The 27,034-nt window shown below is 46.4% G+C and overlaps 1 protein-coding gene across 1 annotated transcript in view; it reads left to right on the forward strand.

Annotated features, from left to right (window-relative positions):
* AGK (acylglycerol kinase) overlaps positions 1 to 27,034 on the forward strand; it is a 560,713-nt gene that overhangs the window by 110,810 nt on the left and 422,869 nt on the right. Inside the window, exons 6-7 of the mRNA XM_069628747.1 lie at positions 6,733 to 6,765; positions 26,036 to 26,130. Coding sequence (XP_069484848.1) covers positions 6,733 to 6,765; positions 26,036 to 26,130 — 128 coding nt within the window. The remainder of the gene's footprint in view (positions 1 to 6,732; positions 6,766 to 26,035; positions 26,131 to 27,034) is intronic.

Here is a 27,034-nt window from a genome sequence, read left to right on the forward strand (position 1 = left end):
TTGCCTTGTCTTTAAATCTCTTCATCACCTTGCCCCCCCATTTCTCCTCTCTCATTCTATACCCCCTCATGCTCCCTTCATTCTGCGGACCTTGTCTTACTTTCTGTTCCTCCTCCCCCTTGTGCCTCTTCTCGCTTACGCTCCTTTCAACTCCTTGCCCCCCTACATTGGAACTCTCTACCTCTTTCTGCTCCATCCCCACCTATTCCTCCTTCCGCGCCTCCTTGAAATCACTCCTTCATTCCCCACCCTGACAGATTCCCTTTCACCCCTCTCCCTCTCTTTATAGTACCCCCTCATAGTAACCTAGTCTTTCTGTTAGCTATACTTCTGAGGTTGAGTAACACCAACAGTAGTACCTCTGGCCACTTGCGGACAGTTTCACTGGCAGAGTTTGGATAACTTATTTTTTTCCGTCACTCCACTTCCACCGCAGACTGAGGGTAATATGGGCAGTCGATGATATGATTAATGTTCAGTGCAGCAGATAATTACTTCATAAGCTGATTAACAACGTGTGTCTGTCCCTATTATTACTAAGTGATAATCCCACCTGGGTTTGCAATCCTTTAGTAAAGCCTTTGCTACCGAGATGGTATCTGCTCTCCCACATGGGTATGCTTCAACCCAGACAGAGAAAAAATCCAAAACAAAAAATATAAATTGCAGATAGTTAGGCAATTGAATCAAATCCACTTATGGAGACACGTTGGCTGTTTAAAATGGCCTCTAATGTATTGCAGTGGCTATTAGTTCTGTGTTTAAACTGCTGGAATTCACAAAGGATTCCAGGACTACAAACCTGTATAGTATTTGTCACATTACAACAGGTATCCAGTTACCCTGAGCCCATAGGATGGGTTTCGGAGAATTCACAAATAATATGGTTTCCCTCTTTCCTCGGGTCTCCTTTGTTTGCAGCAATAGCTAGGTCACCCTTTTGTCTGTCATAACTGACCATGTAGAGGTTTTGAGATGAGAGTACAACAACAAAAAGTTTCAACTTTGTATATTATATATGAAATGCATTGTATCTGTTTTCATACAATACACAACTACACTTGAGAATTGTTGGGTATATATGTATGTGTAGGTTTTCAAAACAGAGTTGTTTTTGAGACTGGCACATTTTTGCACGTGTTTTCTTTTTTTTGGTTTGTAAATCTATGTAGTTGTGTGACTTTATGCACTGTCCATGAAGGACAGATAGAAAGCTGAATAAGTAATAGAAAACCATTTGTATGTAAAAAGAACTAATGTGTAAAAAGTAAAAAGCAGAAAAAGATGAAAAGAATTGAGACCCAACTGGTTAAATTAAAAAAAAAAAAGCTGGTGGATCTCAAATTCAGTGCTGCACTCTTCCTCCGAGTATAACAGTATATGCATAGATGTTCTTGCTAAGTTTAAAAACTATTTACCTGAATGAGAGTAAATATGTGAATGAAAGTGACAGGACACCCACCTATTTGTTTCAATTGCTTGCAGCAATGTCAGTCAGTCTGAGATTTATAGTTTTCCCCCCTCACATTTGGCTGTCATTGGGTCTTTGACTGTTGCTGTAGTTGTCAGGGTCTGGCAGTGGTCCACCTGGACACTGCTACCCAGTACTGCCACTCGGTACCCTCACGTCCTTCAACGTAATTCTTTATTCGGAAAATGCACAACCTTGAGCTTTTCAGTCTTTCCCTGCTTATGGACTTTAGCAAGTGGGCCAGTTGACTTTACAAGGAGTTGACTGTGACATTCTCCCTCTACACCAGTGGATCACCTTTCCTAGAAGCAAGATTGTAGTGATTCTCTCTCATGCTCTTGGAGTCCCTCATTGAATCCTGCTTTGTTTTCCTCTCACTTCATTCCCCCCTGCAAAATGCTCTCTTCTGTGTCTTCCCTCCTCTTTCTTTTTGCTCTCACCTTCCTTAGAATGTTCTCCTGCCTCCTCCTGTCCCCTTTGTCACCATTCTCTATTCTCCTCTTCCCCTCCTTTCCTTCTCGCCTCTTACTTTCCTTTGCTTCCCTTCCTCTGCTCTTTCTACTTCTTCCTCTCTGTGCCTGTTTTCACTCTTCTTATTTTCCTCTGCCTCCCTCTTTCACCTCCCACCTCGCTCTTTCACCTCCCTCTCTCATACATCTTATCATTCTGTCATGTGCTCCTTTTCAACATCACCTCACCTTCTCTTCTCGTTCTTTCACCTCCTTAATGCTCCAAGTTCTACCCTTCTGTCCTTCACAACAACCTCTCTGATGCTTAATGCCCACCCTGGACCCTGCACATGTTTAAAATGGCATGTGGGTTGGTACCGTATGTTTGTCTGCAGATGTGTATGGGATGCCAATGTCTCAGCAGATTGGCTTACGGATACACAGACTACCCCTTCTCCATGTGCTTTCAATTGAAAAGTGGACCGCCCAGCTACTCCGCTTCTTGACATTACCAGAGGCATGGTTTCCACAACAGTAATTATTTCCACTACAGTAATTACTTCAAAGTATTTAACATGAACGTAATAAATTCAAACATACTTCGAAAAATACATGTAGTTGTGGGTTAAGCGGTAAAAAGAAAAGGTAGAGGGTTGGGGTATAGGTAGAAGGGAAGGGGCTATAGAGGGACCCCACCCCTGCAAATTAAAAAAAGAAATACATTAGAAGTGAGAAAGTTCAAAGTAGTTGCATCAAAGTAATTACTGTCGTGGGTATCACGTGGAACCAGAGGCATAGTCACCAATTTTAAATTAGTTTGATCTCACACCAGATGCCTGAACATCCCCCACCCAGACAATCCCCCAAAGGTTGTCCTTGTGACTTCTCCCTACAGAGCAAGCCTGGCCTATTTACTAATGATTGTGGTTTTCCCATGAAAGGATAAGCATGGCTCCAAGGGCATGTCGCAAGCAGTTCTCGCAAACTTCCTTTCCTGAATTGGTATAAGGAGGGCATAACGTGGCTGGCAGGATGCCACCCCAGGGTTTCCACGGAGCCCACACCAACGGTCTGACAGTCAGCGGTCGTTGGTTTCCATCAGAGTCCAAATTACATATCAATCTTTTGGAGCTGAAAGCAATCAGACTAGCGCGGAAGGCCTTTCTGTCCTCTGTATGGGGAAAGAATGTCCTGATCTAATGACAGACAACACAGTGGCCATGTACTACCTCAACAAGAGAGATGTAGGTTCACTACCACTGTGCAGAGAGGCAATGCAGCTCTGGTACTGGGCAATTCAAGAGGGAATCTCTCTATCTGCAGTTCAATTAGCTGAAGAAGAGAACACGGCGGTGGACGCTCTGAGCAGGCAGAGCAGTCTCCCACGAGTGGGGAACTAGCTCAGGAAGTCCTTCAAGAAAGTGGATCTGTTTGAGTGCGAACTGTACTGCTCCGGGGAATTTCCCCCAAGAGGAGCTCTAGGAGATGCGTTCGTGGTGGACTGGGAATTTTCACTTGCGTTTCCCCCAGTGCCCGTCATTCCTCACGTGATCAGGAGGTTGAGAAAGTTAAGGAAACGCATGATCCTAATTGCCCCGGATTGGGCCAGGAGGATGTGGTACCGGACCTTCTGTACATGTCCATCTGTCCTCTCAGTGCGTCTTCCACAAATAGAGGACCTTCTCTCGCCAGAGGAGGGTTGGGGTCTCCATCCAGAGGTCAAGACACTCAACCTTCATGCTTGGTTTTTGAAAGGCTGAGATGCAAGGATTGGGACCTCCTGGATGACATGATGGAGTTTTTGCTTTCGGCAAGGCGGCTAGCAACAAAGTCTTTGTACCGTTACTGTTGGAGCAAATTCTGCAACTTGTACAAAGAAAAGAATGTAGATCCTTTATGTTTAAAACACTGGATGTTTTATCCTTTCTACTATCTTTAGCCAATCTTGGCCTCCAGATTGGTACTATTAAAGGCTATTTGGCGGCGCTGTCCATCTATAAATGCTCGTCAGAGGAATGTTCATACTTCAAAATTCCACTGGTGAGAACATTTCTGAAGGGACTCACCAATGTGTCCCCCCCCAATTTAGGACCTTAATCTGGTATTAAAATTTCTCGTGTGTAGCCTTTGAACCGTTACATTCATGTCTTTTAAGGTTGTTAACCTTTTAAATCATTCTCTTGGTAGCCCTAACTTCAGCCCGTAGAGTGAGTGAGTTGCAGGCACTTTAATCTAAGCCACCCTTTACTATTTTCCATAAGGATCAGGTTGTTCTGAGGGTAAAGCCTTCATTCTTACCCAAGATTATTTCTGACTTTCACGTTGGACAGAACATTATTTTACCTTATTTCTATCCCCACACCTCATCCTGGAAAGGAGGAAGAGAGACTGCACAGGTTGGACCCCCGCAAAGCTGCAAGCTTTTATATATCTAGGCTGTCAAAACTTTGCATTGATGATCAACTGTTCATTGTATATACAAGCCACAAACTAGGTCAGGTTGTTACGAAACAGACGTTCTCCAGGTCGATCATTCTGGCTATTTCGGAGTTTTAGTCTGGCAGGCAAGGATCCACCTGAAGGGTTAAGAGCCCCTTCCAGCAGGGGCATGGCTACCTCTGCAGCCCTTCAAAGGGGTGTACTGATAAAAGGTATTTGTGAGGCAGCAACATGGTCTACAATTCACACGTTCACAAAACATTACTGCCTAGAGTCTTCCCTCGGTCAGGATGGGAGCTTTGGAAAAGAAGTCCTGCACTTGGTTCATGAAAACCTATAAGAAACTGAAATTCTTACTACCTCCAGCAAATCAAACACTGCTTTGAAAGTTTATCAAAGATGAGGAATACATGGGAGGACACAATCCATTCGAAGAACAAGTTACTTACCCCCTGGTAACGTTCTTTTGACTGGATGTTTCTCCCATGTATTACTCATCGCCCTCCCAACCTACCCCCACAGTAGAATTTCCCATGCTATTACAGCTTTCGTTCCTTCAAAGTTGAGTACGGTCACTCCTGTGGTTATGCGGGTATTTCTACTGTAAGAAAACACAGAACTGAAGGCAACGGGCGCTGCGCCTGCTATATATACCTTTTTGATAACATCAGACTGAGGCCCTCGAGGGACATTGAGTCGACGCACAGCACCTTAGGCCGAAATCCTTTCTCCGAAGCAGCTAAAGCTGGATATTGAATATCAAAGCTGAGGAATACGTGGGAGAAACATCCAGTCGAAAGAATGCTACCAGGGGTAAGTAACTTGTTCTTTTGTACGATTGGTGGGCTGGTTTAGGAGAGCCCCTGTGAGTGTGGGTTTATCTAGGGGAGACACTAATCCAACCCTTATGCAGTGCACATTCTGCCAGATCTTCGGAAGAGGAGCAGGTTTACTTCTCTGCTGGTGGATTATCACTGTTTTTGGACTGTTGGTCCCACTCCACATCCCCCATTCCACATCCATGGTGCCAGTAAGTCTAGGAGTGGGGCATGAGTGAAACTAAAAGTTGTCCTTTATTGGAAAACGACCGGTTGTTTGAATGGTGCAGATCCTTACCGTTGGTGGACTTGGACTTGCTTCCAGGCTGGATTTCGTATAAGAGGACTCCTGCAACCATTTCTGCAGATCAGCATTGGAGCAAAGAATCCCTCATAAAAGAACAGCTGACTGAAGATCCTTAAAAGACTCCCAAAGAGGCCCAGCATCCCTTCTTACGTCCAGCCCAGTGACATCCTGTTGGGCTAACTTGTCTGTGAAGGCCTTGTGCGGTGCTTCAACCCCTGGACTGGTGGGACCAGCCAGTCTCAATGTGTTCTCGAGGATCCAGCCATCCTGAGCCATCAAAAAGTATCAGTGGACCACCTGGTGGACTGACCAGCTCTCCAGTGGGATACCTCGCTAGAACCATCGCTGTTCTGCGTTTGCAACCAGTGGTTTGGTAGTCGCCAGCGTGTGGTCTATGTCACCTTCCTGCTTAATTTCAGCCACCCAGCTTCAAGGGATCCTGCTTTGGAACCGCGACTGGAAGGAGGCCTGCCGTTGTGTGTGTGTGTGTGTGTGTGGTGTGGCCTTTGCTGGAACTCTAGTTCACCTGTCTGCAGTCGACCCTTCCAGGCCGCTTGGAAAAATCTGAGTCCGAGGGTTAAGTAAATACAAAGTATTTGTCTCCCCCTGTCGTCATAGGATAACATTGAGAACAAGTCTTTGTATCCTTCCATTCCATTGCTTTTTGGTTGTCACACCTGGGCAGTGAAAACTGAAAAGATAAACACATTTTTACTTTTGAGCACAAGGCCCCACTCTTCATATGGATTGGATTTCTGAAGCTAGGCCATATTTCTTGTGGCTTGGTTCCATTTTACTGTATCAATTTCTTACCTTTTTATTGATTCAAGTCACTGAATGCATTTTAAGAACCTATGATGACTGTATATATGTTTAAGAAATTGAAACAAGCCAGTGATACTATTGCACAACACACAATAATAGTGTCTGAGGCCTAGAATAAATGCTGTATTTGTATACATTCCTGCCTAAACTGAATTATTGTGCGATTCATTGTGGACCCCTGACCCTACTTGCTCTCTCCTGAGAATATCCTTCACTGCACTCCATTGCTACCTTGGTTGGGGTTTGACTAACTTCTCACTAGACTTTCATTTTGGTTACTGGTTACACTCTTTGTAGATTGAAAGTGTGCTTGTGTGTGTGCAGCTGTAGCCTAGTGTTCATGCTATAGCTGGTAGTATACTGCTCAGTGTCTGCCTGCCTAGTGACTTCAGTTATCAATGATCAAAATATTTTATATTCCAGGTGGTAACAGGGCTCCTTCGCAGAGCAGATCAGGTAATGTATGAACTCCATGTTTTGTTGATGTAGTCTTTTGTGCGCCAGTGCAACATGTAAAAATGTTACATGTAGAAGTGAGCCTGTTTTTACTTGGGTTTTGACGGAAACTTTGTGTAAAGTGTCTTTTATGGTGGAAAAGTCTAGAAAAGTATTATGAAATCATGCATAACGAAGAATCATTTTCATATCTGCAAAGCATTCTTAAATTTCATGCAGACGAGTTATACTCACACCATACATTAATGAGCAGCCTCTCATGGAGTTCACACTTTGGCACATCCTCGTTTGATACTGCCTTGGTTCCAGAGCTTGTTCTCTTAATTGCATTCCCTTCACCTCATTGTTCCCTTCAGATATAATCCCTTGAAGGGAAGCCAAAGTATGAATTCAATTGGTCGAACTGCATATTCAAAGTGTCTGAAACCTCCACAAACCGTAAATACTATACACACACACACCTTCCCTTCTGAGGCCTTGAGGTGTACTTTGTGAAGTTGAGCAACTCTGTCCAGTGTCCATATTACTTTTTTCATTTAATTGAGCTTTAGTTCTGGTAGGAGTTTACCCATTCATGGCTTTTCCCTAGCAACACTTTCATTGTGCCAGAGCATCCACCATTCTGTTGGACTTTTCTCAAGCATTTATTTGTTTTGTGTGGTACATTTTTGTTATTAACTGAAGATGGATCTTGCAAGTTTTTTGTCACACTGGTGTGAAAGTTGTCTCGCTCTGCTAAGTTACAACTGTGCCATGACTGAGAAATGTTTGCGAGTTTGGATTAATGATCACAGTTCGGACGGGCCACAATCTCTGCATGCTATATGCTATTTAACTGCAACCAAAGTATGAGCACAGTCTTTAGCTGTGGTCAAAATGTTGTTTTTCTACATGCTTTAATTCTATGTATATAGGTTTGGCACAGAATTGATGTCACAACTGGTGCAGAATTTGAGTGGTGCATGTTCGCTTCTTTAAGGATATAATTGTACGTGCAAGGGGTTGGGTCTATACCATGATCTTTCGTTAATGAGGGTTTTAAGGTACACCTTTCGGCAAGTTTGGAAACGCCAAAGCACCAACGAAAAATGTTTAAACCATCGAGTGCAGTGTAATATCTTGTCACTAACAAATATATAACTTCCAGCTAACCACAAGGTATATCCACCTATCCCGAAATTCTGGTTTCACTTCAAAGTAGCTACATTTTCTTATAATATTCTGCTCAGTTTATGGGCTTGTTCAGTTTAAAAACTATATTTCCTCTTAAAGTGTAGGCAAAATATGTATGTACTACAAACCTCAAACAGCATTCTAGGCTGTCTCTTGTCATACATTGAACACTGCGAGAGTGAGTTTTCATGGCCTCCGTGGTGTGGAACTCTCTTGCCCTCACAAAAGCAGCATGTCTATTGTGAATTGTCAGTAAAAGATAACTCGATCTTCCTTTCTTTTGGTTAGGTGTTTATTTTATTTGTTTTGTTGACTTTGTGTTTACATTAGTTTCTTGTTTCAATGTAGGATTGGTAACTTTCGAGATTTTTGTACACCCCACTGGGTTTCCAACTGTTAGAAAATATTTCTTTTTTAGGCAACTTTCCCTCCATAGTCTGTGTCCGTGTCTCATTCCTGGCGCTTCACAATAGAGAGCTCATAATTTGGGCTTTAAACATTTATTTAACAAATAAGGTTTTGGGAAAGGCCTCGCTATCCCTATGCTACCTCAACAAAAACAAAGGGTCTGTCAGTTGTCAAAATGTCCAAATCAAATGTCCTGTTTGAGAATTCCTATTCAGGCCCTCACACTAAAAACATAACTCTAAGGTGAAAAAGAGTAATGTATTTAGCCTTGCTGGTGCACAAAGTGTTCAAGTTCCAAAGTAAAGGTGTATCTTTAACATAAGTTCCAATGGATACAACCCACAGTTATTGGGGAATGTGCCCATCCCCAGGTGTTCTCTTCCTTAACACAGTTCTTAAGGGTATGACTCTTCCTTAAATGTCTGTACAACAAGAACAAAAGGGACTTGTATGTTAAGCAACTCAACTTCACCTCCTTTACTCTCCTGCATGGATTTTTCTCTTATACTTCAATTAACAATGCTTGTGAATTTATCTTTGCCTGGTATACTCGCATGTCAGGGCTTTCCTTTCAACACATTTGTAAACTTCACTGTTCCTGGTATACTTTCTTGCCAGTGCTTTTCCTTCATCAATCTCTCTTGGCGCACTTGAAAACTTGATTCACAATAATATTTGGTAGCAGGCTTCACTCTTATTATCTGCCCGTTTCCATTACAATATCTTTGTTTCCCTCTTTGCCAATATCTATTGCATGTATTTTGGCTCACTTTCTCCTTTGAGGTCCTTCGCCCCGTTATTCTTATTTGTTCACTCTTCCCCGTAGCCTCCCCAGACATCTAGTACCCGTCTCTCGCTCAGCATACCCATTTCTTCGGGGTGCAGCGTTCAGGGAGTCCTGCTTCTCTCCATCCATTTCGTGGCATTAGAGTTTCTTCTGTTGTTGACGACTTCCTTGCCGCTTGCTTCCCCGTTTCCTCTCCACCAGGATTTCACTTCTCGGAGGCGGTTTTGTTCGCTTCTCGCTTCCAGTTCGGCTCTCCCCGACTACTGGCTTCAAAGGGTTTGCTGTTTTCGTAGCTGGTTTCACGTCTGGGGATTCTGCTCCCCAGGCGCAGACAGGCCGGAGCTCCAATGGAAGGTTGCCTCGGGTAGCGTGGTAAGGGGGTCCTTCTCCCTGTGCCATCCTCCCACTCCTGTTCCCCTTCGGCGGTCTTGGCTCTTCTGGACACCTCCAGGCAGCAGTCTCTCTCCCAGCCATGCTGGATGTGCCTTTTTAAATGTCCCGGCACCTATCAGCGATTCTCCACAACTAGACTGCGTTCTGTGCTTCTCACTGTCAGTGGTCTTCATTGCTATAAGCAGCTTCCTTGTCACAGTACTTTCATTTTGACCAGTCCACGGGAGGAAGTCGTCCTCTTTGGGGCTTCCATGTCACACACAAGTTGAGGTTGGGATTGCAGTGGTTACTCAGCTGTCTCTGGCGGTTGCTGGAAGTGGCTGCAGAACTCTTCCTCTATGCAGGAAAATTGTCTGAGACCACCAATCACCAGATATGCATTCATTCAAACCTGGTGGGGGAACCAGGGGATTGGGGAGACAGCCAGCCTCCCAGCACAAACTGGTTCCAGGCAGGCACACTGTAGGACACGTTTTGGTCACCTCCCCCACTTCCTATCATTTCAGACACTTGGGGGGTCTTGGCAGGCTTTCCAATGGAAGCCTGCGAATGACAAAAAACCCATCAAGGCCTCCCCCACCCAGCCAGGTAGAAGAAGGCTCTAGAAAGAACAAGCCATCAAGAACAAGGCTTAAAGTACAGCCACCGTTTTAGATAAAGGGTGACCCTTGTGTCCCTTACCACAGCTGCAAAGGCAACCTGCAACTAAGTCCACAAAGGTGTGCAAAAAGGTACTGCCACCAGCCTGTGCGATGAACTTGTAACAGTAACTAAAGGTCACTATGCTTACTGGAAAAGAAGAACTCCACTTAAGGTGGGGTGTGCTAATCTTGCAAAAATAACAGACAGGTGGGACAAAAGGGTGTCCCCCTGTCCTGGTAACATGTGTTAACACCGATAAAATAAAAAGGGAATCTCAAGGAGCTCCCAGCAACACTGCACAGTAAGTGCTGTGTGCTGCAGTAATGAAATGTCGATGCTAGAAAATGTGGAGGAAAGCCTTAACTCTTAACTCTTTTATAAAGTACCAAAACGAGAGAGATAAAAAATGGTTAGAGTGAGTGTGGAAAAAGATTCCACTCACTCTGGAGAATCAGTCCAAAAATCCAATAGTAAATTTATGGTAAATGCTATCATATGTTTGTGTACCAAAATATATATTGGGAGTATGATCTGGGAACGATCATGGAACTGCAGATCTGAAACAGGAGCACATGGACAGTCTAGGCAGCCAGAACCCAAGATTTCCCCTGGCAGCGCACTGACAACGGTTCCATCAAATGGATGACAAAAAAGGCATGAGATTCATCCATTTACAAAAAGCGAAATTGGACATGAGGAGCTCAGATTGATCTGTAAGATGCAGACTATTGAGTATGGTCTTAACCCTGACCATGAGATGGGTGTTTTCCTATAACGGAACTTTTACTTTTGTTTTATTTTATTTTCTGTCGCTGGATATTTTCTGCTTTCTTGCCTTGTTTGAGGGAGAGCCAATTGCAGTGAATGTGCAAGGTATCTGCTACATGTATTTTATGCTGTCGCTTCTATTGTTCCATTAGGCATACATGCTTATTGTCCATGAGAACTTGAATTGTGACTTTTAAAATGCATACTAATATGTAAAACGCGGACTGAGATATTTGCCTAATGTATTTTATAATGTGAATCACAATGGTCCATCGGGCAATACATAACATTATTTTGTTACAATGATACATTAACCAACAATATCGTTTAGCACTATGATATGATAATAACACTAGTCCTGGGTGAAGTGGCCAAATGCTTTACTGTGCTCAATGTAGCCAGGTTTTCCAAATAGGTTAGCTGCCACCTGCCAAAGAACAAATGTCGCAATGTGTAATGCAGTATACCCTCAGTATCACCACAGATAAGCCTATGTCTATGCGCCACATAGGGGTTGGTTAAACTTAACTTTGCATGAAGTACAATATAGTATACACACACCAGGGTTTGATCACATAAATGACAGTTTCGGGCAAAAAGCTGCCTAGTACTATCACGTGGACCCTCGTCTAAGCTGATTAAACAATATATCATTACAACACTTGCCTATAAGTGCTAGTGTGACAATAGCATGACAAACCATGAATGTTCTCCGAGGAAGTTGCACTTTATGCTGATTGATTAGTTTGGTCGAACTTTTTTTTTTTTTAATTTTTTTTTTCTTCTAATGAGCTATTGAAGAGTACAGTCTGTTCAGTCCATGGCAGGTACAGAATGTATGCCTCTACCCCTGGCTCACCACCAACGTGGCACAGCCCAGCCATAGCTCGGCAGGCTCATAGATAATGTGAGCATGCATTTGTAACTTATATTCAATCAATAGACTTTGTCCATGTTAGTAACTATTTGCTCTTATATTGATAGATAACAAGAAACGAGTACAATACAGCATTTTCATTAAACTCAAGTTGAATTGCAGATCGTATTATGAGGTAAATGTTCTCTTGAGAAAACATTTATTTTCAAATCATACATGTGTGTTTTAACTTGAATATTTCTTTAGATAGATGAATAACAGTAATGCTGGAGTCTTAACAGAAAAGAACAGTTAGTGCAAGTTTTCTATTGTAATCTGTTTCATAGGACACTTGTTTCCCCAAACTGCTGATGTGTAGGGGGAAGCCCCCTTCATATCTATTCATCGTTACTTATGTACTCTAAGGTGAGACAATTTGTTTTTAAGAGCATTTTGCTGAGTCCGAACACACGCATGTGAGTGTGGGCATCACCTGATGCATTTAATTGGACATATTGTATCTTAGACATTTACGATGCTGACACATAGATGATTATCCAATGAGAAGGTCACTGAGGCATGCAAGCTATAGAGGATGAGTAAAGATTTTTCTGATTTCTTCATTGAAACATATGTCCTTTGGACTATGTATATACTTTAGGTTGTGAATGGAAGTCACTGCCTGTTATTTGAGCGCACTACAACTCTAGATGACTTACTAGATACTGAGGGACACAAAGGGCATATGATGCATGGACTCTGCACACTAAGGGAGGATCGTGACAACATGTGTCTGTATTGACAACTAATAAGATCTTTTCAGCTTCTCTCATTTTCTTCTCTCCTACACCAATGCCAATTTATCTTTGTTAAATGTTTTTTTCTTATTTTTTCTATGTTTTATGACATGGTTTTAATCGCTATCCATGCATCTTTAGCCCAGCCTTAAACACCAGTAATCGGTCTAAAAACGTGCTGGTACCAGGGAATTTGTACTAATTGAGCACATGTTATATTCACTTTTAAAGCGCACGGTCACCCGAAGGTATCATGGCGCTAGATAGTGAGATAATGTCAACCACATACAGGGCAAAAGGCGAGGACAATAGCAGACAGTGGAGGCAGTACGGGTTGAACGAAGATGGGGCAACAACCACAAGTGCACACACGTCTTGCCTGAAATAATGTCAGGAGTGAGCCCGGGTCGAATGGGTATTGGGCAGGCAAGTGATACTCTGGCAAGGACAGGGAAAAGACAGGGGGTTAGCCTTCAGTGCGTGTCTTAAGTGCTGGGCCTCACGGCTTAGCCGGGCTTCGGCATTTGCAGGGCGCATCAGCCAATCGGGCTGCCGATCTTGCTTCGTGCCTCCAGGCGGTGCAGGCAGGACATGAATCGGGCGATTCACACGGCGGTCATCTCTGGATGCATCTGAGACTGCTTAAGATGGTGGAGGTATCAGCAGGCTCTGTCCCACGGTGGCATAAGGGACATCCTGTCGGTATTAAGCGTGTTATAAATAACCAATTATACATACACTAGCCACATTTAGTAGCCATACTTGGCTATACACAGTAAATGTGAATGTGCACACTAAAATTAACGCAAACACAGTATAAAGGTAATTGCTACCACCAGCTTGTCTTTAGGCACATATAAAAGTAACCAAAAATCCCAAGTGTTAAAGACCAGGGTGATACAAAAGTATCACCACTGAACTGCATTGTAAGATGCTCGGTGCACTGTTAAAAAGGTACCAAAAATATAAAAAGTAAAAAGACAAAAGGGAAACACAATTAAACGATCAAAATGCCAGGTGCAGCTGAAGGCTTCGTTTCTCTATATAAAGTGAGGACTGGTTCAAAAGCAAAAAGTTTGGGATTCCGTAGAAATACGTAGGCAAAGTTGCCAAAAAGGAAAGATTTCTCAACACTTGCCTCCCTCCCCCATCAATATATGACCGTGTGGATCTAATCCATCCCTGGATGGGTTTTCCTGTTCCAGTCTGACAGCCCATCAGCATTGCTATGTTGTGCACCTGGTATGATGAATCCCAGTCACTGCTCCTGAAGGAGAAGCCCATTCCCATGACAGATGGTGTCCCTGGGAGTGGTACTAAGTGGGTGGATCTCATAGAGGAAACCCCATTTGGGACCAGTGACGCCCACATCAGGGAAATGCGGTATTACCACCAATCACATAACCATAGACCCCCCCTTCCCATAGTTACCCCACCTTTCCTTCACCTAATTTCTCTTTAATCCTACCCACATACCCTATGTACTTTTCTTTAGCAGGCAAAGTAGAGAGTACTGAGACGAGTAAGATCCTTAGGGAGTTACCACATCAGCACTCACTTAGTACTGAGACGAGGAGGAAGTGTGGCGCAATACCGAATAACCATCGTAACCACTTTGACCAGTCTAGTGTGTCACGACAATTGATGGGAAGAAAGAAGATAAAAACTGAAGATGGACTTGACACAACAGCAAGCCCTCCATGTAGGAACTGCTAGAGCCAGGATGAGCCCAGCGTGTAGGTGGGAGCTGACCAGGAAGCGAGAATAGGGAGAGTCCGAAGCCGGTCCAGGACATGAGGACCATACGGCTCACAGGCGGACTAAGACTCCTGGCACCCCCAGAGACCCGGGAAGCGCGAGACCACATTGTCCCGAAAAGAAAGAAGACTGCAGAGCCGTCGCAGAGCAAGGGAAGCTCCAGGTAGTTACTGGAGCCCCACGAACGAGTCCAGCTACAGCAAGGGAGCCAACACCCGTGCAGACCATACCACAAGGCACATGGCGGTGGTGACACAAATCGGAAGACTGGGAAAGGAGGGTCTGGGACACCAATGCACTGTGAGAAAGGCAAAGAAGATCATGGACCTGTAATGAGGCTTGGCAGGAAAGTGAACCAAGCCCACATAAAGGAAAACTAAGGCCAGAATTGCGAGTCTAGGACTCGCACTAAATTAAAGAGAACTGGAAGTTAATGTACAAGTTTATACAGTACTTGGCAGGTTAGTGAACCAAGTCTGTATGGGCCATCACAGCCTGTTGAGCGCATCCAGGATACTCTTCTTTGTAGTACCTAGTGAGAGAGAAGCAGGCCTGCCCACTAGGGTCGGAGAACACAACAGCTTGTAGCACGCATCCAGGCTGTTCTTCAGTGCAGTATACAGCATGAGGAAGCCTGAGCTGCCAACCAGGGTCGGCGACCCAAAGGAACTATGTTGTAAGCCTAAAGAAGGCTAGGGGAAGGGAGCCATTTCTCCAACAGCTAAGGAGTGGCTGAAACCACATTGGGAAAATTCTACCAACATGAGAACTGCCTTTTGTCCAGGGGAAGAGAGTCATTGCTCTGGACCAAGAAGACCTCTCCTTTGATTTAGGTAGCGTAGAGTATACCGGATAGTTAGGATTTTGACACTGGACATTGGGACTTTTGCTTTGGACATTCTACCACTAATTATTTCAGTTGAGGTAGGGAAACCCCTCTTGGAGTTAGGGCGAGATTGGGTTTTCTTTTTTTTTTCTTGAATAAATGTTTATAGCAAACACTAAAACCCCTCCGTGTCAGTCTTACTGCTCCACCCTTACTCTGTTCCTAAACTACTGTTTCCTGACTTTAGTCACGGGGGTCCTTGTCAAGGATCCCTTCTTGTAACGCTCACCTGGTTCCCACGGAGGCGCAGATCCTGGCTGGACAGTTACCGTGTCTTCAATTGAGAAGCGCAGGACTCGGATGGTTCTCTGGACCGGACCTCCTCTTATGGAATGTCTGACTTGTAGAGTAAGGTGTCTGCAGGCGGAAGAAAAAGGGATTAATGGCTGGTTGTTGGTTGGGCTTCTCCTCCTTATTCGTTTCTTCCCTGAGGCCGCCCAAAGTCTGAATGAGCTCTCACCTTAGATATGTAAATGCTGGGCTCTCCATCCTGCGACTGATGCAGGGGCGCTGGGTTCCAGTTACTTCACTGGGATTGCTTTAAGTCTCTTGTAGCCTCAGAGGGTTTAAAGCTGCTGAAGAAGCGATGCCGTCGTTTTCTGCACGAGCGGATGCTGGTTGGTTTGTAAAGTTCGAGAGCACCTTTTAATGAAGTCTTTGCCTTTGTTTCTTAGGTGCCGAAATGCTATATGCTGAGCATAAGGATGCACGTAAGTAGGAAGGTCCGTGCGCGGAGGAGCACGTAAGTAATATGCTTGCTGACAGGTTTATTCGCACCTCTTAATGTCTTTTTCTTGATTTGCAGGTGCGGAGATGCAGCAGAAGAGGAGATGGCGAGGAGCGCACAGCTCCGGTAAGTGAAAATATAATTGCGTCCAATTTCCCCCTTTTTGCACTAACTGGAGTTCTTTGTCTTGCAGGTAGAGGCCGCGGGATGCGGAAGATGCCGTGGGTTCAGGTAAGTAAGCGCGGCTGCTAAAACGTTGACCGGAGTTCTTTGTCTTGCAGGTAAAGGCCGCGGGATTCGGAAAATGCCGTGGTTTCAGGTAAGTAAGCGCGGCTGCTAAAGCGTTGCCTTTTGCTAACCTGATGTTCCTTTGCTGGCAGGTGCAGCCGGAGACTGGATCCCTGGATGGTAAGTGAAGATCTGACTTGTTTTCACAGGCTGGAGCTGAAGATATCACTAGAAGACTGGAGCTGACTCGGTGAGCGTCCTGCTGCAGATGCAGAATAGCGCGAAGCACGTTCTTCCAATCGGGTGTGGTTTAAATAGTGTTGAGGTGATTAGGTGTCTTCTTCCTCCGCCTCGCCCAAGAGAAAAAGAGTTCCTGTGTTCCAGAGTCAAGGAGTGATGCCAGCCCCACCCAGGTAAGAAAGTAGTTCCAGATTCGGAAAAATAGTCCCACCCAGCAGAAGGCTGGGGCTTCATTTTGCCAGGACTTGTGAAGGTGAGTATGCAGCATGGTCTGCTACAGGTAAGTCCACCCAAGCACCTTTATCCAAAGCATGAGCCCGGCACCTCTGGCGCCGGGACTGGTGATTCTTATGAGCCTGGCGCCAACGGCGCCAGGACATGGTCCAGAGGGCCCCGATAGGGGTCGGTTGGGACCAGGGGCGGGGGTTGTGAGCCTGCTTCCGGGGATGTTGGGCTTGTCCTGACTCCTTGGAAACAGTGCTCATGACACTTCTTCGGCCTATCCTTGGGACCGGGATTGAGTGGATTTACTTACCTGAACTTTACTTCACTTTTTGACTTGGAAAAGGCCAGTGGTCATGCTCAGTCTCGGGAGGATAGCTCGGGGGGAGGTAGTGGGGGGGCGTGCTCGCCTTTGAAGCAAGATGACATGGAGCAACACATGTTTGATCCCCGGGTACGTGCTTATAAACCTTAGGGTATTAAGCACGTTATAAATAACCAATTACAAAATAATCTGTCATAACTTTGGAGCTGATGTCTTTAGGGCACAAGACCTCAAACCATTTTAGGGTGGATTCCAAGATGGCTGCGATGCTTTGAACACCGCGGCCACCAAGCTCTGCCCCCCGATACTCTGTTCCTTGTAAATCATCCCGGCCCAGCCCACCCCAGGCGACGGATTACGGTGAAGGCGCCTGGCACCAGAGGAACAGCATCGTGTGTACTGCCGCCTCTCCCATGCATTTGTAGCCACAGTCTCTCTGTCGGCATCTTGTGGCTGCCGTGCGGGCCTTGGCGGCTTGTGGCAGCGGCGTTCCTGGACCCTGGAGCATAGTGACGTGTACCAAGGGAAGTCTGGCGGCCGGACTTCGGCAGAGCAAACGAGGTGATCGCGCTTCAGGAGACTAGCTGCGAAGCGCTTTGGCTGGACTCCTTGTCCCCACGCTGGCCTGGGGTGCTGTGTGACCGCCGGGCGCGGACCTGCTTGGAAGGGGTGCCCGCAGCAGTCTGCCTGGGCTGGCGGGCGTTGCACCGGCAGGTGCGGTGGGGAGGAGAGCAGAGGCGCGGTCTGCAGAGGGGCCCCTCCTCCTCCTGTGTCAGGATCAGCGGCAACACCTTTTGGCCTTACCTCCGCTTCCAGAGAGGGAGCCCGGGAGCCAGTCGCCCCCCCCCCCTCCTTCTTTGAGACTAGCAGTGCAGGCACGCTCGCCATCTTGTTGGAGGGGGGAGGGATGATCTTCCGCCCCTGGCAGAACTTTTGCACTGGGGCCTACCTGCTCCTCCTCCATTTGTCTTTCTGCTGATCATCCGCAACCCTCTGTGATCCTCTTTCTTCAGCATCTCGGAAGCCTCCCCAATATCTTGGTGGACGATTTGCCTGGCTTGAGGGACGATTTGACCTGGACTCTTTTGGGACTGCACTTCCTCCTGCCTAGCACCTCGGAGGTCCCTCCTAAATTTCGTCTGGCAGTGTAATTCGTGGACCTACATTCATCTGGTCTGCGGTTGGCTCCGGGAGAGTGTGGTGCGACGCATGGCCGATGACCCCAGAATGTCCAAGAATAAGTCTAAGGACCCGCAGGTCCCTCAGAGAGCCCCAAGGAGGCCGCAGGAGAACGCTCTCACCAAGCTCTGGGCTAAGGAGATGGAGGAGACTCAACTAGCATCCCCTAGCGAGTGCCCTGCTGGGGATACCTCGGCTGACGCAAACCTGCTGGAACAACCGGTCACCCAGGCAGCGTTGAAGCTTCTGCTGGCTGATATAGTGGACAAGATCACCACTGCGGGGCAAAAACAAATGGACGCCCTCAGGGAAGATTTGGCAGAGGGCCTCCAGGAGATTAAAAGGGACATCAATACGATAAAGAAAAGGGTCGACACCAACGAGAGGGCGATCCAGGATATCGTGGAAGATGTGCGGAAAACCGAGAGCCTCCTGGACACGTTAGCGACTGCCACTCACAACTTGGAGCTCCAGGTTGAGGACCTGGAAAACCGGTCTAGGCCCTTGAATATCCGGATAAAGTCCCTTCCAGAGTCCATCTTGGATCAAGACCTTACACAAGCAGTGAAGGGTATTTTTTGCGAACATCCTGGAGGAGCCGGGGTCAGACGACATGGTTTTTGACAGGATACATAGTGGGCCCCAAGCGTGCAGACCCAGGTGCCAGACCCCGGGATGTTCTGGTAGCTATCCATAGCTTTACGGTGAAGGAGCAAACTTTGGCCGCTGCGCGGAGGGCTGGACGAATCACTTACAACAGCACGAATATCGCGCTATACCAGGATCTTTCACAAGTAACGTTAAACAAATGACGGAAAATGGGCCCGGTCCTTTCCCATCTTAGAGCGCAAGGGGTGCGATATAGATGGCTCCACCCCTTTGGCTTGGCCTTCGAATGGCGAGGGTCTGCACAGAGGATTACCACATGTGACCAGGGTCTCGCTCTGTTGGGTCTTGAAGACGAGGCTCCACTGCCATCACCCTTGCTGCCATCCCAGAAAGCTATTTGGAAGGAATGGGAATGGTCCATGGCCTGTCCTAGGAAGTCAAAGAAAAATGTTGCCCAGTCCCTCTCGAAGAATCAGGAACCGGGGGCTGGTCGGGCCTCACAGAGCTGACTTCACACTGTTTGCTAACACCGGGGGGCCTGAATTATGATGCCTGGGGTGGGCACGATGGTGGAATAACTTCAGTTGTTTAGGCTGGTTTCACGCGTTTAAGTTAGCGAGGGTCTCGGAGGGGGGTGGGGGCTGGGGTTTCACTACTTGGAATGGGATTGGGATATCCCGCGTTGGAACTGTTGGGGATTTTTCAATGGGATGGCTCTCGAGGATTTAATTCAAGGGGGGCTGAGTTCAGTCGTCCCACCTTGCTACAGGGAAGTGGGGGGGAGGGGAGGTCTGGGTGTGTTGGAGAGAAGCTGGACCCCCACCAGGGCTGTGGGGGGCCAGCAGCCATACCCTCACCAGCTATGGGAGACCCCAACACCTCCCATATGGCCCACAGGAATGCAACAGAGACCCCAGCAGGCAGCCACATGTTCCAAACTGCGTTTATTTCTGGGCAGCAAAAAAGTAAAAAAACACGCAGAGCATCGTGCACATCGAGAGTTCAGGCGCCGTCTCCCCCGGGGCTGGCTTGCAAGCCAGCTTTGTAATCACACTGCAGGCTGACCTCACAGAATTGGATCAGCTCCCAGAAACCTATCTCCTCCTGCTATTGGCTGCTATGTGATAGGTTACCTGTGCAGCCCTTATAGAGAGCCTGACAATTGGATGTTAGCCTTTTGCGTCAGTGGGTTGGTTTAGCTGTGCCAGCCCCCCATTACCAAATTCTAACTTGTTGCATTATGACTTTGTTCCCATAACTTTTTAGCTGAAGCAAGCAGTTCGCACCTGAGCTCTGAGCGCTGATTGGCTGGGCTGAGCCATTCTTGTTACAATTATGTTTCAAATGTTGTGCGAGTCTTTGCGAAAATGTCTTTCTTTCCCAGAAAGAAAAGAAAAAAAACACACTGGGTTGCCGTGGTTTATTCGCATTTGTGGAGAAAGCAATCTTATCTTGAATGCGCGACCTTGGCTTCTTGTGGGTTTTGCGAGGAGCATTGCTGAAGGCTTCTGCAGCCAGTGTTCAGTGAGAGAAATGAACTTGGCTGTAATTTTCCTGAAACATGGCTTTACACTGTGCAATTAGACCATGTTAATTCATATAGGCATTTGCAAGCCTTTAAACAGGGATTTTTGTGTTTGTTGATTCTGATATTGCAGCATTGATTCTAATGTAGCATGGAAGTTGCACTATTGGTGAAGTGGGTGTGTTTCAGCATATTTGTCACCCATGGGTGCGCTGGGGCCTGGTTCAAATGATAAGTGCGCTCCTTGTTCTTCCTGCTGTTCTTTTGTATATGCGCCTGGGGTGAGGGGGGCATGGGTTTGATCTCGATTTTCCCTCTTCAGTTGCATCCTGGGTCCGGGGTGCTACGAGGCTCCTGCAGAGCTTTGGACAACGCAAGCCCACCTGGCGAGTCCTATCTGCTCTATTGAGAGAAGGGGGGCGGTTTTCTCTCTGATTATGGTCCTGTCATGTCTACTCAGCGAACATTGACGATCTTCTCTCTCAACGTCAACGGCCTCAACTCGCCGATTAAGCGCAAGAAAATGGAACGCTTTATCAGGCGAAAAAGGCCAGACATTGTCACCCTTCAAGAAACCCATGACGGCTGACTGGGGAAGGATCAGGTTCTGGGGTTATGCCAGGGTGCTACAGGCGACGCAAGCGGTAAAGAAAGTAGGGGTCCTGTTGGCGCTCAGGGATGGGCTGGACCTACGCATAGCGGGGAAATCATCATATGATCAAGGGAGGTTTTTAGCAGTTTCACTTGAGGGCTATGAATTCCCTGTTATGGTGTCAACGCTATATGCCCCCAATACAGCTCAGGACGGCTATCTGCAGGAGGCTCTGGGGAGGTTAGAGAACTTTGCTAGATTCCCTATTATTCTTACTGGTGACTTCAATATTGCTTGGGACCCGGCGAAGGATCGATCCCCGGGAGGGTTGGCTGGCAGTGGGGACCTTCTCAGACTCTGAAGCACAAAATCACTAGTATGGCCCTGGTGGACGCTTGACGGGAGATAAGGGGAGAAGCTGCGGGGCATACCTTTTTTTTTTTCTCTCATGTCCACTGTTCCCACTCCAGAATAGATTACATTTGTCTATCACTTAACCTGCTGGGGAGGGTGCAAGATATTTTGTTGGGAGTTACAACCCTGTCGGATCATGCTCCCCTCTCTATATCATTGAAGGTGGGCACCAGACCTGTGGGGCTGTGGAAATGGCGTTATCCTGACTCCCTTTTCAGGGACCCTGTGTTGACCCACGAAAGTTGATGAGGAAATAGAGTGCTTCTTTGTTGAAAATCCCGAATAGGACATGACACCACAAGTTAGGTGGGATGCCTTTAAGGCTACCCTGCAGGGCCTGATTATAGGGATCAAGGCGAGGCGTGACAGGGAGCTAGGACTGGAGGCGTGCCTAGAGGAAGCTTTACGGGGGATAATGGCCAAAATGGGCCCATATCAATCTCGGGCTACCAAAATGGAATATAGAGCAGTGCGTAGTCAGTTAGACCTGATACTCGGGCAGCGGAGCAGAGTTTGCTCTATCTCCGGCAGAAATTCTACATCAAGGCCAATAAGGCCGACCGACTGCTCTCGAGAATGCTCTGAAAGGAGCAGGCATCCAAGGTCATAACTAAGATCAAAGTGAGAGGCGGGAGTACCTCTACCAACACTGACGACATTGTAAGGGAATTTTCTCTTTTCTACTCTGCATTTTATGCGTCTGAAGCCCCGAAGCAGGCGGATCAGCTGACCTATCTAGATAAGGTGCATTTACCCTCTATAACTCAGGAAGAGAGCGAAGCTCTGGAAAGGGCTATCCCAGAGGATGAGGTAAGGGAGGCGATAAGAGATCTTCCCACTCTGAAATCCCCGGGCCCGGACGGCTACATCACAGAATTTTATAAGCGACATAAGGAGCTACTTATCCCTAGACTAACAAGCCTATTCAATCAAATAGGTAAGGACAGTGCACCCCCGAGATCCATGGAAGAAGCGAAAGTTCTCATTCATGAAAAGGGCAAGGACCCAACTGAATGCACGCTCTATCGCCCCATAGCCTTAATTAATGTTGACTCCAAAATCCATGCTAAGAGACTTGACCATCTGGTGCCGAGCCTGGTTCACCCGGACCAATCGGGATTTGTTAGGGGCCGACAAACCAGTGACAATGTCAGGAGGCTGGTCCATTTGGTGGAGAAGGCTCACAAGCGAGGAATCTCTGCTCTGCTCATGGCGATAGACGCAGAGAAAGCTTTTGATTGGGTGGAGTGGGATTCCTTTTTGCAGTCATGCTACGGATGGGTTTTGGCCCCAAATTCATGCACCGGATCAGAGCTCACTACAGAAGCCCGACCCTCAGACTGGTGGTGAACGGTCAGCTGTCAGAATCGATATGCGTTGAAAGTGGTACCAAGCAAGGCTGCCCGCTCTCCCCGATTTTTGTACGCGCTTCACCTGGGACCATTCCTCGAGGCGGTACGCTCCAATCACCTAGTAACAGGAATCCCCCTTTGCAGGAGAATCGCATAAAATCGCAGCCTTCGCTGACGACGTAATTCTCTTACATGCCCGTCTTCGGCCATACCGGCACTTGAGGTGGAACTGACGCAATTTGGGAGGATGGCGGGTTTGAGAGTCAACCCCTCCAAAACTGAAATACTCACTCTATCGACTCCAGAATTAGCCGTTTTGAGGGCCGCCTCTCCTTATAGATGGGTTGACCACTCCATTACCTACGTGAGAATAAAATTGACCTCAACACTGGAACATCTCTACCGCGCCAATTACCCGCCCTTACTGGAGAAACTTAAAAATAAACTAATAGACTGGGGGCCACTAGCAATCTCATGGTTGGGGCGTATCAACACCCTAAAAATGACAGTCCTTCCTAAGCTCCTGTATAACTTCGCCGTCTTGCCTGTGCACGTTCCTCCATCCTTTTCAGGTCCCTGAACAGAGTCACTAGCAATTTCGTGTGGGCTAACAAACCCCCAAGAATAGCACTCAAAGTAATGCGAACCCCGACTAACACGGGGGGCTTGGGCCTACCCGACTTTAGGGTGTATTATAGGGCTGCACAGTTGAAGGTTCTCCGAGACTGGCAGAAGGATGACCGGGGGAAAATATGGAGGGCTATGGACAGGGCTGTATTGGGAGAGGACCTCGAGGGGGTTCTGTGGAAGCCGAAACAGGATAGGCCGACAAGGATGTACTGCAGTGTGATCCTGACCCAGGTGGGCTGTATTTGGGATGAGGGGGTGCAACAGGTCCATCTAATGACGCATCCATCCCCCTACACACCTCTTTTCGACAACCCGCAGTTTACCCCGAGCTATAGCACATCCGCGTTTCAGGCATGGCATCAGGGGGGATGCAGAGTGGTGCGGGACATGTTTGGGGGTGGTTTGGTCGGGTTTCGGGGCACATGTTTGTTTGCTTGATATGAAAATGCCAATAAAATCTACAGTAAAAAAAAAAACATCTTAGGGTGGACTCAATAACCACAGAATAGTTCCCCAAGTGTAAAATGACATTTTCATGCATGTAAGTACTTGCCCGTTTTGCACTTGTTGTTGAAGTATTTCCATTCTTTCTTCAAATGTTGAATGTATAAATCCGCTTTATAGTAATTGTTTGACAATATTTGACTAGAATTTTTATTTGCTGAGTGTGTATTTTAAAGGCCTAATAAATCATTGTATATTTTTGTACTTGGCTGTCTAACTTGAATTATTAGTGTTTCTCTTTGTGTACTCACTGTAGCACTAAACCACTGTCGCAGCCCTCCTGAGACTAAGCCTTCCCATCCTGCTACCTTACCTTGAATGGGGTTGGCTAGTCCTCAGTATCTGCCTGCACCCCAGGGTTGATTTTGGAAATCCATCTTAACACATCTATCAGCACACATCACCTACCGGCGAACCCGTTTTCAGAACTGAAACTACCAAAAGATCAGCAAATGACTCTACCTCTCTTCATCTTCTCCCACTAGCATACCCATCCCTCCCTTTTTTCTTTTTAGAACCGCCTGACTTCCTGGAGACCATGAAAATGCCAGCAATGCCATTACAAATCACATTAACTTAACAATTGGTCTCCTTCATAAGAGAGGCTTACCTGTGGAAGGGAATCCCCAAATCCTCTCTGTAGCCTGTCATTCATGCAGGCCCCCTTTCCAGCTGTAGAGTCCTGTCCTTCTGCTCTGCCTCCCACCAACTTTCCCTGGCTGTCATTCTGCACCTTGAGTCAGTGAGGGACGAGGGTAAGGACAGAGGCTGGAGGCGGCATGCAGCCCTCGACTGCCAACTGCTAGGACTGAGTCGTAAGAAAAATGTGTCTCATGATTGGGCTTCAACCCAGTGAGACTCATCACTGATTCTTAGGACTCACCTCGTTATTCTGAAATCTTAATTTCCACTGCTTCACTCACTATTTGCTCTCCCTTGACTGCGCAACCTCTCTCCTCTCAAACTCTAATTTGAATACCTTCCTGCTCTTCAACCCCAAGTCCACACTATGCTTCACAGTATAACACTTCTCTCTCTCTCCCCTTAAACCAAAACCATACTTTGATTTTCTCCCTGATGCCCAATCCTGTATAAACGGCCTCTCATTTTTATAACTCTTCTACCTGTGTGGCTGTGCCCGAGGAAGGCCACAACGTACACCATTTCCTCCCTCTCCTCATTGCTCTGCCTCTCTGCTTCGCTCTCAATATATCCAGGAACAATGTCTTTGTGTCCCTCTCTGGTACTCTCTCATTGCCCTTCTCCAACAAAGTACGAGTCGCTCTCTCCTTCCTAGTTTACTCCCATCATCTTATGTCTGCATTCTCTCAATTTCTTTCTCCCATTCCTCACCTGTTTCCTCTTGGTTCCATGAATGATTGCTCTGATTGCCTATGTCCACTCCCCTTATCTCAACACCTGAACCTCTGCTGGAGTTGATCGCCACTATATATACCGAACTCGCTCTTCAGCTCACCACCCAACCCTGACCTTGCATGATCCCTGGTTCACCCGAGCTACCCCATATATGCCTACTTTGCCACCTTAAGTTTAGGTTCTGGGAGCCTCCTGACCCTGAAGTGAATCCCAGGATCACAGCCCCTTGCATGCAGGATCTCACCTAGGCTTCCCATTGTCAACAGGGTGCATAATTGCACTCACCATTGACTAGTGATAATGGAATCCTGATGAGTAAGAAACGATGGGCTGTGTGTATGTTGAGGTCGCATGTGAGTTTTTATGGGTGGCTAGTAGCTCAACTTGACATTTTTACTTGTGTTAGGACGCTCTGCTTACTGGTGATGAAGGGCTAATGATAGTTAAAATTCGTTTTTGCTGTTGATGAAGTTAGCGTCTGGAGAATGCTAGGAGGCTGCTGGTGCTTCGGCATGGCACCTGTTTACTCTTTAAATAGTGAATGTAGCATCCTGGGCTGTTTTAAACGCCCTATTACATGGCGGTTAGGAATAATGACTTCTTGTAAATCGAGGTCTATTGGCAGCGCCTCTGTTCTGGTTTGGTCTGAGAAATTGTGGGGATCCTCCTCCATATTTACAATCCATTCATTTTAAATTGCTGTATTGGCAACCCCTCTATGATCCGAGGGGTTACTGGAGTAGAGATGAGCACATAGTGGGTTTCTTCGTCAAAAAGGCATGGTATAAAAATATATTAATTGTTTGGATTGGGTCCTTTTGTCTTCACTTTACGATATAGCATTTCTTATAGGTCTCTATTTTCCTGGTTGATTTCAGGCTGTCTTCAGCAGGATCCCCATCGGATTTATCCCCCTTGGAGCGACAAGCACACTGAGCCACACACTTTACCCTCAGAGTGAAAACAAAGTCAAGTAAGCATTTCATGTCCATCTGATGATGATAGACTTCAGTTAACTCCTATGGAATAAAAGCCTATAATGTCTTATATAGGCATATTAATGTGTTGTCACATGTGTGCAAGAACTCAATTAAGGGTACAGTGTGGTGATTTATTGAAAAGTTCACCTGGTAGTGTGAATGAGTATGTTAGTTGTGCTATACTTCTGGTGACAGAAGTTAAGTTCTTTTCTAACATAGAAGAGGAAGTTATCTTGAAGCATATAATGAAAATGTTACCTGTGAGCGAGCGAGTGAGTGACTGGGGCAGTGTGGGTGATCTAGAACTCATGGCACCTCAAAGAAAAAGAAAAACTAAACAAATGGAAGCAATGCGTAAGCTAATGTTTGCAAAGATGAAATTGCAGACTAGTAAGGTGTCTTTTGCTTGACAAATGAGTATATTGCGGCCAAATCAAGCAAATACAACCAACTGTACTGTACAGGCTCGGATTCACCTCACTAAGGAGGCTCAACAAGGCAGAAACGCGTGCCTGTGTTTGCCAATGGTACTCTTGTTCAGTGGAGAATTGTTAGGCAAGATTTGGAGCAGTACCCTTTGGGTGCACTACAACAACCTTGACCTCCTGGCAATAGGAACCCAACCTTTGGTATAAGTCTGTACTACACAGGTTGGTAGCGTGTTGAGCAGCCAGGCTTATCGCAAGAGAGGTCATTGTGAGCTGTAGGGGAGTTACACTGACAAGTATTCAAATAAACTCTTACACACAAGGTTTCTTGAATAAACAATTATTCATTTATTTAACAGTCATAGTAAGCCTTCTTCAGAAGGGGGCAATATAATAGTAACAAACAAATACACTCCAAAATACACACCTAATATTTCTAAATCAGTAAGTACCCTTTTGGGATGGCACA

Source organism: Ambystoma mexicanum, chromosome 12 (assembly GCF_040938575.1).
Source record: "Ambystoma mexicanum isolate Mex_15411 chromosome 12, UKY_AmexF1_1, whole genome shotgun sequence".
In the NCBI taxonomy this organism is placed as follows: domain Eukaryota; kingdom Metazoa; phylum Chordata; class Amphibia; order Caudata; family Ambystomatidae; genus Ambystoma; species Ambystoma mexicanum.